At 40.6% G+C, this 17854-nt stretch overlaps 1 protein-coding gene across 1 annotated transcript; it reads right to left on the reverse strand.

Moving 5' to 3' along the window:
* Positions 1–695: 695 nt before the first annotated feature.
* On the reverse strand, positions 696–16485 carry LOC117447514 (high mobility group protein 20A-like). Its single transcript, XM_034084223.1, is given in 10 exon segments — positions 696–832; positions 4407–4622; positions 4869–4920; positions 4922–4945; positions 6963–6997; positions 8490–8529; positions 8531–8626; positions 10195–10404; positions 10512–10601; positions 16408–16485. Coding segments are annotated over 9 exon segments (876 nt in total). The 5' UTR covers positions 10578–10601; positions 16408–16485.
* Between the last annotated feature and the right edge of the window lie 1369 nt (positions 16486–17854).

A 17854-nucleotide genomic window follows, 5' to 3' on the forward strand; every position in this document is an offset into this window, starting at 1 on the left:
GCCTAATTTGATAACGTTTCAAATTAATTTCTGAAATATTTCGTTAATAAATATTTCATGAGTAATATAGTTGTCTTTGTCACATTTTATTTGGCATTAGTACATAATTATGCACATAATACAGATATTTTACATGATATGAGTGATAACACGTGTTATAAGGGCTATTTTGCACAATAGGTGTGCCTTGAGATTTTTACTTGTCCTTTGGTGTGCCTTGGGCACAAAAAGTTTGGGAACCACTGCATTAGATGATGCAATAATGTAAAGTAGGGCTAGGTAATATGTTCATATTATGTCAATACTGTGATGTGAAGATAAATATCTATATGTATTTTGCATATTGTAATAGCTCATGGGACCTTTCATGGTTTTTAAGGCTAAATAACAATACAGTATTTTTCTAAATTTCGACTGTTATCGCTGATTTATTATTTTCCTTTACCCACTTAGCCAATACAACTAATGATTATTTATTACAAATGTTGCTGTTGGCCCAATGACCCAGACTCAAAATTGGCCTCAGACCCTTTTCAACTCTATCTTCAATAAAGTCAATGGAGGCCAAAGAAAAAATCGAGATATTTCATCAGAACTATTGTAACATTCGATTTTCTCTATATCAACCAGCCCTAATGTAAATCGATCATCTGCAGCTCTAAAGTCTACTAAAGTCATGAAAGGAACAGCGTCTCTCACCTGTCCAGACGGTTGACCACGTCCCTCACAGTGTTGATGAGATTCTCGTGCTCCTGGGGGCAGCTGACGATGATGCTGTGGAGCTTCTTCATGTAGGAGTCGATGCTGTCCAGAGTGGGCGTCTCTCCACTCGCTGTAGGACAACAATGAAGGATATTAGTACTCAAACATAAGTACTTGGAATGGTCTTTTAGCTGAAAGATCCTCATAGGACGGCACAAACCGTTAAAAGTATATTCATTCATACCCACTAAATTGTCTTAAGAAATCATATTACTAAGTTATATTTACTTCTAATTACTGATAAAACCTTGAATAAGCATTTGTGTTTACAGTTATGGGCATTTTATATTTGGATATTTTGGACAATGCCAGAAATAAATATGACAATTTCCATCAGAATACGATTGATTCAAGCACAACACTACCTCTACTACTACTAGGTGCTGTTGCTGCAAACACATCAAAGGATATCCCAGTAGTGTATTCAAATATTTAATAGTGAGCATGTTTAATGACCGGTATATCAAGTTTTCAATTGTAGTTAACCTTTGTAAAGTAAGTTAATAACTGGAAATGGCTCATTTACCGTGATAACAAAAGCAATCAAAGGAAAGCCTTCACTCGGAACAAGCTTTGATGTTATCAGTAATTAATTTATAGACACTTTTTCTGAAATGAAAGTGCCACGGAGCTTCCCTGAGGCTAGGTTTAAGTGGATTTTGCAATCATCTTTCATTGTCAAGCTCTTATGAAATAATTCCAGTACTGTTTGCAGAATCCGTCTCTGCTGTGCGAGCAAGAAATTCAAATAGGTGTGGAGGAAGAATTATAAGAGAAAACCTGTGGGTGTGAGCTCAGCACGGGTTCTCTGTGTGCAGAAAACAAGTAGGAACAAAGTGAGAGAAAACATTCTTCAAATGTAAATGATAAGGTTAAAATTAAGAAAAGACCAAAGCCTGAGTACACGGTAAAAGTCTCTTAAAGAACAGCAAATACACTCGAGCGGAGACGTTATGAACACTCCTACATTATCATTCATGTCTCAATTTAAAATCTGACCTTGTTGCAAATAGTTTACTACAGTATTCATGTCAAGGGATGCATTACTGGTATGGGGTATTAAGACAAAAGTGGTTTATATTGTGCACTGATCAATATCAGCAGGCCCAAGAGCCAAATTGCTCACTTTGAGAAATAAATGAAAATCAATTTCATTTTCCTACACACAGCAGAATGTTGATTAAAAATAAAATATTTATTGCTGTGAGTTTCCCAAAACGAATGCTCTTATTCTAGACCGTCGTGACAGAGGAGACATGAACTCTCCATCAGCAAATATCTGCAAACTCAGGAGGCTGCAGTTGTGCCAGCCTAAATGAGTCGTCTAGGATAGTGCCGAGTCATTCATCGTCTTTTTATTGAAACAAAAGAACAACAACAAATACAAAAATTACTATCTCAAAATGTCACTTGTTCCAAATTAGGTGGAATAACCCTTACATGTATATGAAAAAGTGAAAAGTGCTAGAAAAATGTCCTCGGATAGAACGATAAACAATGTTGTTTTAAGAAGAATGCCTTTTTTCATGTGTATCCTGTTCACATGACATTTTATTAGGAATACTTTCACATAAAACGTGAAAACTATGCAGCGAAAAATCATCGTCATTTTCAGAAACAAGGTCGATTTTTCTCAGTTTTTTTCATCAACCAATCACGTTGTACGAAATGGGTATGCAGGGCTCTCGACTAACTTTTTTCCCCATCCTCCGGGAACCGTCCCGAAATACAATCCAAGCCGTCCCGAAATGAATGTGGACCGTCCCGATTTTTTTTTCTTTTTTCTACATTATCATTCGTTAAAATCATTCAAAGTGACCTTTAACATAAATAAAACATCATACAAATCATTAGATGATAATTCATCAACCTTTTTATTTTAGTAAATCATTCAATCACATAAACAAAGGCCAAATATATTTAAACAAACGAGAAAATTACTCTAATATTGAATCCAATCAAGTCCCATCCAATTATCAAAAAAAATCCAACACTGTCCTGAAGACAGAACCCAGAGTAACCACTAACCAGGATGACAGTCTGTAACACAGTCAGGAGACCTTTACGAACTGCCCCGCCCCCTCGCACATAGATGGGACAGAGAGATCTCACCTGGATTGGAAAACTCGAAAATACATAATCGACGCATGTTTTAGTCTTATTGCATATTAGAAACGGAGTTGGTGAAACTAAAACTGCGATATAATGTGTTTGTAGCAATAACACATATGACATATATTTTTTAAATGTCTCCTGTACCGATAAAAAGTCTGATAACGTCGGAGCTTAACGTTACCACTGTCTTTAATAATTCCGGCCCGGGGCCCGTTTAATACCGGGGCTTGGTACCCATCCCTACATGGGGAGAGGCAGCATATTGCTAAGGACTAAATACGATGGAGGGTTCTCATCTCAGCCTTATTACTCATAGGGGATGAAGAGGAGTAAGTAAATAAAGAGGCCGGCGCTCCAGGGTCTGGTTCTGCTGTGCGTTTTTGTGATGTAACGGTAAAACATTTCAGAATTCCTCCACGGGATGCCATTGTCATTGTACATCACTCAACCCGCGAAATACACACACTCAGTACATAGCTAGACCCAGAGCCATATTATATTAATCTGGCTAGACCATAGAGAGCGCGAATTTGCGGACCAGGAATTCGCGGGCACAGCCATTTCGCGGGTTGCTAAATGTTTTGTGCGTGTGTAAGTTTATGTTGACAAGGAGGTTTAATAACTGTGTGCTACACAAAACGTGCAGTCGGTTTCATTTTCATCGCCGTTTGTAGTAGAGTTAGCAGGATATTTTTATTTTAACTCTCGCCCCAAATTCGTCCCAAAATTATTTTTTATCCTCCCCGACACTTTTTTTTCCGGCCCCGGGACGACGGGACGTCCTTAAGCTCGAGCCCTGGGGTATGAATGAATAGCTTTTTTTTTTTTAATTATAAAACAACTACCGTACTTTTCGTATTATAAAGCAGCTAAATTGTCCGTCTGTCTTGCTCTCGTTCTGTCTCTCGGTTCCACTTTTACTTTGGCGCGCTACCTGTCTCACTCTTTTCCGGCCTCCAGCTTTTCCTGCTGGAGCCCGCCGCTTAAAGGTGGCGGGCGCGGACCGGTCATAGAGCCCATAGTGTTAAAGGTGGTTAATTTTACCTGTAAAATCCATAGATTTAGGAGGTTCCCTAGTGGCCGTTAGCCATACAAAAAAAATGGGGAAAAAAGTCGCGGCTTATAGTCCGAAAAGTACGGTACATGCTGGTTAACTTTGCTTCTCCTTTCAACCTTGACAAAAGCAGCGCATACAAGAAGCACTTCCATTAACTTCCATGATAAAATCCTGACACATTATGATATATTTAAAGTCAAACTTTTCCCCCGTGTGAAAAGGCCTTGAGAGTTTTTTTGTGCCATGTTTGAAACTGGGATTCAGAATCAGAATACCATCATTAGTCCCACAGAGGGGACATGTACATTGTTACAGCAGAAAAGAGCCAAAGACAGCTTAATGTTACCGAAGAAGCATACATAAAAAAGTATTAAAGTTAAAAATTATAATAAAAAAGTTACACAATTTACAAAATACACATCCTGTAACAGTTCTGAGTGTTTAGCAGCCAGACAGTGATATGGATCCTCACCTGGCAGAGGCACGGAGGAGAAGCTGGAGGTGAGCGCCTGTCTCAGGGTCTCCAGGTGCTGGTGGAGCAGCCCGTTGCGTCCCCTCTCCTGCATCACGTCGCCCTCCAGCCTCTCCACGGCGCCGCGCATGCTCTCCACGTGTTTCTGCAGCGCCGCGTTACGCTCCTCGTACTCCATGTTGGTCTTTCGCAGCTGCCGCATCTCAGCCTCGCGCGCTGTTGTACACAAACACACAGAGAAAGCGGGGGACACAGCGGCATTCATATTTAATCTGCTTGAGAGAGGTGTGCTCTTTTCAAAGTTCAGAGCGTCGCTGAGTTTGTGGAAGTATTCTGGGAGCACTTTTAAACAAAGTTATCTTGAGGTAGCCATGAACACGTTTAGAAACACTTAGACGAATGGATGTTTGAAAAAGTTACAGTGCGGCAACAAACCGAGCTGGCTGAGTTGAAGCACTTTACCTTTGCTGTGGTTGAGGAACTCCTCGGTGAAGATCGGTATGTCGAACACAGTTTCTGTCCTTCCCTTCACCCTCCTTCTGTTGATCAGAGACAGAAAGGGGATAAGCTGAAGAGAGAACACACCGACAGTGAGAGCTGGTCATTTATCTATGTGGTTGGTAGGTGGGTGGGTAATTGATGTTATACCTTGCCACAGGGGAAATACAGTGATACAATTTAAGAAATGAGGAAGGCAAAGTAATTTCATCAGCAGTGCTGCTAAGATATCAAAGGCCTTGAAATGGTTCGCAATCAAATTGTGTTTCACAAAGACACAGCGCAGGTTTACTCCTTCCTCTGAAAGAACGCATCGTCCTTTCTCATTTCATAACATGATGAAATGTATGCTGAATCCGTGTGCTTTGAAATCTGTGGAGGGGGAATCCACGCAGGGATGCTGATTCCAAAAAAAGTCACCTTGACCATAACCCCCTCAGCAGAATGCTATAAGCCTCACAAAGGCAGAAACTTAATACAAATGAATGACACACTTATCAAAAGCAAGTGTTTGGATTAGGAACACAAAACACAGCACCAAAGAGGATTAATGCAGCTTTAGTGATGTAACAATAAGCATTTAATGGGTTGAGCAAGAGGAGGGCTAACAAAGCAGATTTAGTTTCCTGGGTGAGAAAATAACAGAAAACCATGGTAACACAAACTCAAAATAAATTCAAATTGTGCCTTTTTTCGCACCCAGGAAACTAAATGTGTTAATATCAGGGACGTGCATAGACATTTGGAGGGGCTATTGCTCTAAACTAGAAAAAGGGCCGCCCCCCTGAAAACGTAAGAACTTTTTATTAAAAAAATAAAAAAAATTAAACATGGGAAAAAAATTGTTTGCGGTCCATATCTCATTAACATATCTAATGTTAGTAACTGTTAAAGATAAATGCGGACAATTCTGTTTTAATCTAGTTTTGACCATTGTAACTGCTGTGCCTTAAATAAATCACTAATTGATTAAACCAGTTCAATACGCATTATTCTTATTCTTATGATTCATTATGAGCGCAGTAACGGTAAGGTATCTAATTACTTATGTATTTAGTATTCCATGACTTAATAACAGAGATGGTCAAACTAAAGTAGAGACATGGCAGAAATCCTACAATGAAGCGGGACAGTGAAGTGTTCCCCCGTATGTGAGAGAGGGCGATCAGAAAAGAGAGCGAGGGAGTTTACGGAGCAGATGAAAAGACACAGAAAGACAGAAACACAATAACAAGTATACTTAGGTTTTTTTTTTTTTGTGAATAGCCGACGGTGTCAAGAGGAAGTAAAGTCCCGGTTTGTCCCCTATACTCTAACTGCCCTGAGAAAACTCAAAATCAATTTAAGCATATTTAAAAACAGAAACATTTCCGGGGACAGATGGACCGGGGATTTTGCCACCAAAGTGCCAGGCAGGCACATGATCACCATAGCCAATATGAGGCCGGACCGGACTCGGAGGACTTTCCTTTGCTTCAGCTGTCAGATTGTAAACAAGTCACGTGACTGGGGGCAGATGACAGCGCTGACAAGGTGTGTTTTATCGCAGCGAGACTCAACATACTAATTGTGGCTTATCATGTTTATTCGGCCACAACAGAAAAAAAAGACTTACGCTCTCCAGAGGGGCAGGTCAGCAAAAAGTTCAAAAGGGCCGTTGCCCGGGCAACATTAGCCCGTACCTGTGCACGTCCCTGGTTAATATTACCGCCAGCACTTTTGCTATCCTGTTGTGTATACAGTACATTTCATATTTATGGACCATGTATGCAACAACATGTATATACAGTAACACATATACCTGGATGTACTGTATCCTTATCTGCACTTTATCTACTCTTTGTACTAATTTGGGTTGATGCAAACTGAAATTCGTGGTAATCTAATCTAATAATATTTGCATGAGTTTCACTTTTAAAGTCAAAACAAACCGCTTCTATTGTATTCATAACCATGTGAATCTTTTAGATCGATGTTGTGAGATTTCCTTGCGTGGACAGGAATCTATTTTATTCTCAGAGACAGTGATCGTGATCGGGCGGGAAAGAGTTAGCTGACCTCGTGAAGAGCTTCGTTGGCTACCTGGTGCCAGCATCTGGAGAGGAAGGAAAGAGAGAGGACAGAGGATGATTCATGATTCCCCCGACGCAGCGAGCTTTTACTACTTTGTGAACAGATCACTGAATGAGAGCAATACAAAAGCCATCCTCCGCCCCTCTCCTTTGTGGTTCACCTGAAACAGAGCAGATCATCTACTTTAGGAATTGTTGCCAAGGTAGAGCTGTTTGTCGTCGACATTTTTGAACTGAAATTAAGACCATGTGTTTGTGCGAGACAGTCACGGCTCCTCGGCCTCAGATTACACTCCAACTCTTAACGGGAACTGCCATGAACTCCAAAAGTACCTCTTTTCCTCGGCCACATTTACATCGACTGAGGAAAGCAAATCTGAGTGTTGACTTTCAACACTAAATAGGCATGTATTCATATGATATAATCAAACCCTGCAACCATTTGCCTTCTTAGCCTTATTTATTTATAAACACTGACATCTTGTATCAAATGAAGCAGCAACACGAGCAAACCAAACAAACCAACATCATTACCCAGATCATGAACCAAAAGTCCGCACTGAAATAGGGAGGAGGGCGTTCAGTTACAGCTGCTCCTGCGGCTTGGAACCAGCTGCAAGTTGAGCTGAAAGTCAGAGAGCTGGTCTCTTTAAACAAACTCAAAGCTACTCCAACTGACCTTGAATCAGCCGCTGTGGCCGTAAATGCTTTGGCTAGCTGTTGTGTGACTGTGTTGTGACTGTGGGTTTTAAAATGTGCTGTAACTGTGCTGTTACCATTCCTGGGCCAGACGCTCTTGAAAAGGATATTTTAAATCTCACTGAGACCTATCCTGGTTAAGTAAAGTTAAAATTAAAATAAATTAAAATGTAGTGGTTTGGTGCCTTGCTCACTGGCATCTTTATGCTTAAAACCAAATGTTTAAGAACATTACAAGTACATACCTGTATTTATTTCTTAATGTAAACTAACTTAAAAGGAAAATAGACACACAACTACATAATCAATTGAGAGCTTCCTAAACGTATTCATCATATATTTATGTCCTTTTTAGTCGACCTGGAAGCAGTAGTCCACCAATATAATAGCTGGTTGATCTGATTGTCACCAGATATATAACATTTTTATCTTGCCAACTGCTTTTCAAACAGCAGAGCTTTAATATGTTGGTGGGCTAACTGCCAGACTAGAAGGTTGTTTGAGCTAAAATGCTAATTGTGCTTTTAGTTTTCGTATAATAATGATGTTATTAAGACTGCGCACATTTTATTCGTTGTCCGTTATGAAACTATTTTTTCCACAACTCATTTGTCTTTAATTTAAACTTGTGACATCCCTAAACATATCGTCACCTATGTGTGATCGTAATGGTTTGGTCCACCTGTTCAAAGTATGCAGGGCTTTTTGATATCTTCAGTTGAAGTCATTGGGGCATTTTTATTGGAGGTGACGTCGCTACACTAGTTTTAATGGTTGATTCTACTCGACCCCTGCTGCCTCTCTACCCAGACCTCACCTCCCCTGTGTCGCTTGCCTTTCTGCTTCTCCTGAACTCTTCCTGGTGAAATGTTTGTAGGCCTCCGTCTTCTGGTACTTCTCCAGCTCCTGCATGTAGCGCTCCTTATCTCGCTCCGCCTCATCCAAGTATCGCTGCAGAGAGAAGAAAGAAAGGTGAGGAGAGTTGGAAGGACTCAGTCAAATATGAGGGTTTGGAGGAGTTCTTTATCTTATCAGGATTAGTTTCTTTCAAAAGGCAAAAAACTGTCATTTCCAAATTAATAACCTACTGTAATACGAGGCTTAAAACAGATTAAAGCATCTTGTATTATCATTAGTTTGGAATTAGAGGAAACACTTCTAAATCCATCTTTGAGCAAAGACCTGGTGCCAGGAAAGTGGATCCGATGAGCTCTGAAACTCGTGGTTTTAACAATTAGAACACATCAGCAGAAAGCTCTCAGGCTCTATCCAGCCTTTGCTTTTCAAAACAAAACATTTCCTAATCTTCTTCTTGAAAGAGAGCCAAGAAAAGCAGCACACTGATAAAGCACTAGCTATTTCGCTAGCAGACCAAGTTGATGCATTTTGATAAAAGAACATGTGGAAACGCATAATCATTTTGTTGATTCATGATCTGTCATTTTGTTTTTAAAGGCCACCGAAAGTTCCCCGTGGTTGAATCACAATATCACCTCAGATATCTTTGAAGTGGAATATCAAATTGTTATGAAAAATCTGCCTGAACTCGACTGTTTTTCTCTCAGCAACTTCATCCCTTTGTATTCTTTTTCTGTTATTCTTGCATCCCAGTTGAGGGCGTATCTAGGACACAATACAAGATGCCATCAAGTATGGCAAAACAATCTGTAAAGGATGTCAAACTAGCAAACACAGCCATGTATAAGTCAGTGTTTTGTCAGCTCTGAAACAGTGACACCATGGACTCAACAGGCTTTTGTTCCGACACGCTTTTGTGGACAGGGAAAAAGAGATAAGGTCTCTGCTGGTTTGAGAGTGGTAAATGTGGCTTCAGTGCTTAAGTGCTGGCAGGTTGCAGCTGAACATTTCTGTCCGGCGCTTTGGGGCACCGTTGGAGCGATTACTGAAAGTAATGACAATTAAAAATCCATCACTTTGATAATCAAACACTGAACAGATTTAGCTGCTGGCTGTCCTGCCTCTGGTCTGTTGATTCCCTCATCGCTGCTTTTTCAAAACCGATATCATCTTAGTTAGCTCCCTTTGTTGCATTCATATTTACAGTATAAAAACTGATGAAGACGTTGATGTTTCCATGGGAACATTTAAACAGAGTAATACACAAAATTGACTATGGGAGAGAGGTCCCGCCCCTCAGCCTATAACGTACAATATGTTGGAGCGCTAGCCAATAGAAGCACAAGGGTTACATAGTGATGTCACTATATTACATAAGTAATCAAAGAGTCCAATGTGTGTAGGAGAGAAACCTTGGTAAGATGTTAGCCTTTGCAGACCATTATCATGCACAAAAACCTATAACTCACGACAGGAAAGGGCAAACTCCAGTCTTCTAAATCTTACTGCGAATGTTTCAAAAATGAAAATTCCCTCTAAATTGTGAATTATACTGCAATTGGAATATCAGACAAAAATGTTTGTAATTAGTCATTTATCCAACCCTCATTGACACATGATTCCTCACAGTTGTTTTCTCAGTCTGGATCTTCCTCACTGACCTGCTTCTCCTCGGGGGGCAGCTTGCTCCACTCGTTGCCCAGCATCCTGGTGATCTCTGGGAAGGGCACGTCCGGACGCTCGGCCCGAAGCTGCTCCCGTCTGTCGTTCATGAAGCGGACGTAGCCCGTGAGGGGGGCCTTGGGTGCGTTGCTGTCCTTCATCGGCTTCTTCCTCTTCCTCCCCTTGGTCCAGTTGCCACGTCGGGGCTTCTGCAGAGATGACAAAAACAGAGATGTGTTTAAGCTTCAGGTAGCACCTGTGTGTTATGTAATGGCAGGACACTCATTGGAGTTTGAATTGGAAGTCCAGCTCTTACCTCGTCTCCATTTCTCTGGCCGTTGTTGTCGGCGTTGGCTCCAGGAGAGGCGGTCTGCTCCTCCATGACCACGATGACTACGGTGAAGATCTGGGGGAAAGAACAGAGGGAGATGTTAGAATAGGAAACTTCTCAAACCAGTAGGATGAAAGCTCGACGTGAGACAAAGACATTGTTCTGAAAGTCACAAGTAAATCTCAATTATCGCAAAATATGCCCTTTCATTGACCAACTCATAGTCTTTGTGCTCAAAGAAAATATCTATTCTTCTGTATAATTTTTTCCAAATGGGCTCAGTGACAAAGAATTTATTTTCCATGGTTGTTTCCTGCAGCTTGATTGGAGGCTGTTGGATTGTTTCAAATAAAGTTGATCTGGCGTATTAAGTGTTGACTTGAACAAATAGCCTTAATGTTAGTGATTCAGGAAATGAAAAGAAAGTCATTTATTTGTGGCCAGCTTGCGGGAAGGTAATTACGTTTTTTTCATTCAAAAGGCAAAAGTCCAAGTGAAGTCACCACTCATGAGTCATTGGCTCCAGTCTGGTTTCTAGTCTTTGTTTTTTGCTCATCTCTGGTTAGAGCTACACACTTTCCTACCATATATGATCTTGAAAGGTCATCCATTAGTTAAGGTAAGGCTTGTCACCTGGAGGAGTCAGATAAACTGAGACACACATTTTATCCCGATGAATGTGAATGAAGCACTTTGAGACAGGGTTTGAGCGAAACGCGGATTGTTGAATTGTCAATCATCAGTATTGTACGCTATCGCTTTTCCGCAAACTCCTGCCAATCTTGGCTCCAAACGTGCTCTTGGCCAGTCACACTTCCTCTAATAGAAATGAGCAATTTAATGAAACAAAACAACAACACCCCCACTCCTTAGATGCTATTTTAGCCTATTTTCAACAAAAGGAAGTAGCTGTTGAACTGTCACTTGGAAGAAAACAGCTACATCTCAAAAATCTCTGGGAAATAAAATCTGTTCTCTAGCTGAACTTCTGTTCAAACTACGCTTTCAAGAGAGTCGTGTTGTGGACAGATTTTTTTTTTTTACTAGTTATATCATAGCTTGAAACACATTTTTACTACTAACTACTTTTCAGAGTTCCCGTTAGCCGGTAATTACCGGACTATGACCGGTAAAATATGCTGAAGACCGGCAAATCTAAATCTCTCCGGTCAAAGTGTCCGGTCAAAATAATTTCTGCTTAGCGCAATACCGCATCAGTTGCGCAACTTGCCCACTTATGTGACAGACAAAAGAGTATGTGACAGACAAGAAGAGTCCATTCTAATGTCTAACACTTAATGAGGAGAAAGAGATGTCCTGTGTGGGTTGATTGTGCGTTGATCTGTTGGTAATGCCTCGGGGTTCCGGTGGGCATGTAAACAAATGCATAATGCTGCGCTATACTTTGCGGCCTCACCCGGTTGCATAGCGACGCTTATTGTTTAGGTGTCTTTTGATAAGCAGGTATTCCTATCATTAGCTAGATCTGATCGATATGGACATAAACGCGAGTAAAGTCTAATCTGACGGGAGAGAGAGATCAGCTGCTGCTGACGAGTCGACACGCAGCTCTGCGTGATCACATGCAGCGGTGAGCGGAACAAAACACACTAGTGATGGCAAAATGAAGCTTTGAATGAAGCGTCGAACCACTTGGACAATTGTGTCGGAAATAGGTTCATTTCTCGAAGCTTCAGTTACAGCGACCTCTCCTGGCGAAGTGCAAGGCTGCAGTAGGTTTAACGTATCTTTGCCTTGAAAAATATTCGATGCACACACACTAAGACTGAATATCATGTTCTATTTGCAATTAAAGATTGATAATTGTGTGTATTGGGTTATTGAGAAGAGACTAGAGAGTGCTGGACATTTTTTTGGGAGGAGAGGGCCTTTTATCAGTTATTAAAGTATTAAAGTTGAAAAGCAAGGATTAAAAGTACATCCATTCCGGGCTTTGAACCAGCTGCGCAGAGGACATCGCTGCATCCTGGCCGCCGGCTCTACCCACTGGGCTATCTATTCCTTAGACCATTGAAGTGTTTTTATATTACTCATTTTCTTTTTGTTCACAGCTTCTCCACATTTCGAAGTTTTTCCCGAGCCAGAACGACCTATCTTTCTTCCTGGCTTGCTCTATAATGATCCAATTCAAATGCAATGCCAACAACAACTCAACAGCAACAACGCAAACTACGACAACAACCCACACATTGCGCATTGTTTAGAGTGGTTATAAAGTGTTGAAGCGCTCAAATTTGAAACTGTTTCAACCTGTCACCTGTCAGAATCGAGACGAGGCAGTGCATTGAGGCTGCGGCCACACGAGGACGAAAACGGTCGTTTGCGTTACTGTTTAGTGTCATATAGACCGTTCGGCCACACGAGGACGACCGAATACGGCACTAAACGACTGAGGAAACGATAACGGGTCCCAAGGTGGATAGAACGGCATACGCAACGCTCTGGGGTGTCCAACGGCTCCGTGTGTACGCCCTATACGATCATTTTCTGATAATGATGAGGCAATAGCCCCGCCTCTCCCCACCTCTGCTGCTCACCCCCGCGTCAAAGTAAACTGCACCCTGAATTCAGATTATTTATCTTTCTCTCGATATGGACCTAAACGCGAGTGAAGTCTAATCTGACAGGACGGAGACACGCAGCTCTGCTCACCTGCAGCTCCTCCCGCTGCAGCAAAACACACAAGTCAGATCATCACCCTTAGCTATTTTAATTACCTCTCAAACTCCCTAAACTAGTTATAAATATGTTTATTTTTACTGTCGACCGGGTCACTCATTTCTGGATCAGCTGCTGCATGAGACAGACACTGACGCTGTCCGAAGAGAGGGAGGGAAAAGAGAGGCTCCGTGTATTTTATTATTATATTATATAGAGTCGTTATTCATTTGTTTTAAAGCTCAATAAATAACAAAGAAGACCTTTGACCGGCACTTTTATAATTTTGTCCGGAAGATTTAAACTTTAATACACGCTGACTGGCGAAAAACTCTGCCTGGTTCCCTCGGCCCCCACCGCGGAGAATAAACAGAAGGGCAACCATGACAACCATGCTTCTTCGCTGCTTTGGTGGAGGAAGTTACAGCGCCACGTAGAGGCTCCTGCATATGTACTGCAGCTTCTCTAGCGGTTGGAGCTAAACGGAGCGGTCTCGTGTGGGCAGACACTATCCGGATAACTATTGCGTGTGGACGGAAGCTTGTTTGCGATTGCGTTTGCGTTAATCCTATGCGTTTAGCCGTTTTCGTCCTCGTGTGGCCGCAGCCTGAATCGCGTGAATGGACCGTGAACCAGTCAAGTGATTCATTCAGGAAATGAAGCAGTTGCTGGTTCGGACGTCACATGTCACGTGATTTGAAGCAGTTGCTGCTTCGGACGTCACATGTCACGTGATTTGAAGCAAGCTTCGAAGCACTGCTTCTATGAAATAGGAAGTCCAGGGTTGAAGCTCCGTTCGAAGCTTCAGTGGCCATCACTAAAACACACTTCAGGTTCGAATATCACACGTAGCTATTTTAATGACCTCTCAAACTACCTAAACTAGTTATAGATATGTTTAGTTTTACTGTCGGCCAGTGTCGGGTGATGGTCACTCATTCTTTTACACACAGTGACGTCACGAGCTACCTACAATGCAACGTGCGCCATATATATATATATATATAAATACGCCATTTTCCTGGAGGTGCAAATATCCTGGAGGTGCTAATATAAACAGCTAGCTAACGTAGCCAGGCAGAGCGCACTAGATTTTTTTTCTGAATTAACGACTGAAGAAATCGCTGCATGTCTTCGGATTACATCTCTGGACTTGAGGGGTGTGCTCTAGGTCGTTACCAGCGTAAACTAGAGAGTGTGGGTTGTCCGATTGCCCTTACAGACTGCCTGCAGACGTATGGAAAAACGACTCTCGAAAGTGGCCTTCGGTCGATTTTGGCAGCATCTACGTCTATCTTCTGGAAACACCAAGTGAATACCCCACTTGTCACAATAATATTATCATGCCATTGCATATATGTGGTATTTTAGAGTTGACTAGATATTGATTAAGCCAATAGACTAAGATATTCTGCTTGCACCTCGCGTGAAATGGCGCATACCGGAAGTACAGTGTCGCCCTCGGCCCAATACCCGTATGTGTGTGTGAAAGAATTACTGATCCGCGAGCTGCATGATACTGACGGGCTGCGTCAGTAAGTTACTGTACACTTTTGAATAGTTAATCTACTATAATTAGTTTGTTTAATATCGAATATTATTTTTTTTTAAAGCTCAATAAATAACAAAGAAGACCTTTGACCGGCACTTTTCAAATTTGTCCGGAAGAATTCAACTTTAACGGACATGTTGACCGGCGAACAAATATTCTAAAGGAACTCTGCTTAGAATAATATTAGGTCAGTTATGAAACACAAAAAATCGAATAATTCTAAATTAATTCAGGAAGCACCTAATTAAAAATATACTGACTCAGGGCTCTTCCGGGCAAACAGCCCAGGTTGTGTTTTAACCTTTTGCCCCTCTTCTAAATAACTACGTGGGAAGCAAGCCTCTGTATCCTGGATGTGGTTTTGACCCATGTCACTAAGTACTGTGGGAAAAGTCACAGAGGAATTAGCCGTCTACCACAAAAAGCACTGTTGGGAAGAAAATGAGGGGGAAATTCCCCCAACAGCAGCATCAGTTCGGCAAGGTTTCTCTCTCATACTCTGTGATGCCTGAGGTCAGATTCTAGTGACACATCACAGTCATACAGATACTGACAAACACAAGGTGTGTCGCCTATTAAACAAACTGTACCAGCAGGTAGGGCTTTAAGATGCTGATGCTTAACTATGAATAAACACTCAAACAAACATGTAAAATACTTTATATTCCAAGTGTTTTGCTTCTCAAACCTCACAAATAAAAGCTATGCCATAGTACCCTCTGCTGGGTGAACGCACACAATACATGATACAATGATACATGGTTTAACGTGGACAGAGTACTACATCTCTACACTAAATGCTTCACTGTTTCTTAAGTTCACTTTACACACAGAAAATGCGTTTATCTTTTAAGACTCCTCAAGCATTGCTCTGTATATTTAAATGATGATATATATGACTGTTTGCAAGCATTTAAATATTCCTATTCCAAGCTATGCATCCTATAATAGGCTGTAAGAAATACAAGGCAAACATAGACCTACAAACTGTGCTATCCTATACTTTAAATCCGAAAGAAATGGCTAAAGAAAAGTAATTAGCACATGTTGTTGTTATGTTAGCATTGAGCGTTGTTTATTGGTTGTAATAACGTTACTGTGAGGTCCTTAATGCTTCTGTATGAGCACCCAGTCAGCAGGGTTGAAAGCGTTGGTGTTAGCAAATGCTGTGTTAATATGGTAAGACAATATAGTCACACTCGTTAGTGAGTGGTCAGAATCTAATGTAACGTAGCAACGTATGTCATTTTAAATCGGCAAACGTTTAAATGTCGATGATATTCTCACAATTGGTGTGAGCATTTTTATTAGCTAGCTTCGGTTATACAAATTAGCTAATGTCAGTGTTAACAGCTGCGGTGCATAAAATGCGCTTTTCACCATGTAGGACGGTCATTGACTGTCTTATATTAACCAACGGAAATGTTTAAAAGCAAAGACATATTGAAGATATCATCAGAAACAATCGTCTAACTCTAGGATATTGGACTGATGTTCCTAGCTAGCGTTAGCACTCAGTTAGCAGTCAGCTAGCATACGGGCACCTATTTTTTTGCTGTAGGTTACATTAACTCGTCAAGATGAGATTTCGTACTATGTTAACTGAAATATTGAATGTATATTTATCAAAATCATCGAATGAAAACTAACCTTAGATAACGTAATCCGTATCTCTACCTGTGCAAATGATGTTCCTAATCAAAACAATACAGCAGCAGCCTGGACATAATCAAACCACATAGACAGGCATGTAGCTAAGTTTATACTTAGTACTGCAAAAATGCTGCTATATTTTCCAGTATTTCCTAATAATGTATCGTGTTTGTGCTTCTTTAGAAATTAAAATAGAGAATGAATCACAGACACATCTGAAATGCATTGTAAATAGATACTGTAATATGTTGACTTTAACTGGATATATATGGATTCTACCTACTTATGGTACACACCAGAAACAGGAATATTATATTATTCAACATGATGTGCTTTGAAACGTCAATAGGAATAGGAACCAACCAATGAAAACACAAATAACCCTACACAATTGAATCCAACAGGACAATTAATTTAATTAGAGCAAACTGATCTGGATATTCTACTTCTATGGCCCCTCGTTGGTCATCATTTTCTTCGTGTATATAGACCAATGTCTTTAAGGGTGTTGCTGCCCCCTACTGTTATATTTACTAATTACATTTCTCAAATGTATTTCCATAGTTTCAAGATTCAAGGCTTTTTTTGTCATTCGTTCATAGCTACAGTGTAGTTATGTCGATGAAAAAATCTTAGGTCACAGGCTCCAACACAATAAAACAGATAAATAGTGCAAATAAATAGAATATAAGTAGTGCCATAAGAGACAAGTGATAACTAATTTGTACATTGAAAAACAGGTGAATGTTATGGATGTTCTTAGTTTAGGTGTTTAACAGTTTTATGGCCTGAATGAAACTGAAACTGTCCCCTGGTGGTTTTAGACCTGATACTGTTACAATAGTAACCTTCCTTAGGGAATGTCAATATTTATAAGACATGAAAAAAAGACTAAACATTTGGGCTGGAAAGAAGTATCAAATGGATGAGATTAGGACATTTTCATCTCATTTTGATGTACAGATTATTTAGGAAATAATTAGGCCAGAATCAGAGGTGGCAAGCCTTTAATTCATTGAGGTCTACGTTGAAGCTGCAATTTGAAATATCTCCATCTGTCAAAGTGTTGGAGCTCTGCCAGGGCCACACAGCTCACTTATAGCAAACTCTACAATGCTGGAAACCCTGGGGTAAATAAACTCCCATTTACAGTTTTTCTCGATTGGTAACACACACATTTTTTTTTATTTCTCAGTTTCTCAGAACACTAAACACAATTAAAAAAAAATCACACACCCAAAGTGCAAAACTCCTAATTGTTCCTGCTAAATGAAGAACTGCACTCGAAACTACATAAACACTTACCAAATGCAAACTTTAGCACCAAATATAACACACTTCATTCATAATAGATTGTTTGACCACCCAACTAAACACTGCTGAGCATACTCTAAAGCACTTTCATCTGTTCAGGGCTATGCTCTGTACATAGAGGTTTCTGCAG

Source organism: Pseudochaenichthys georgianus, chromosome 6, assembly GCF_902827115.2.
Source record: "Pseudochaenichthys georgianus chromosome 6, fPseGeo1.2, whole genome shotgun sequence".
Classification (NCBI taxonomy): Eukaryota; Metazoa; Chordata; class Actinopteri; order Perciformes; family Channichthyidae; genus Pseudochaenichthys; species Pseudochaenichthys georgianus.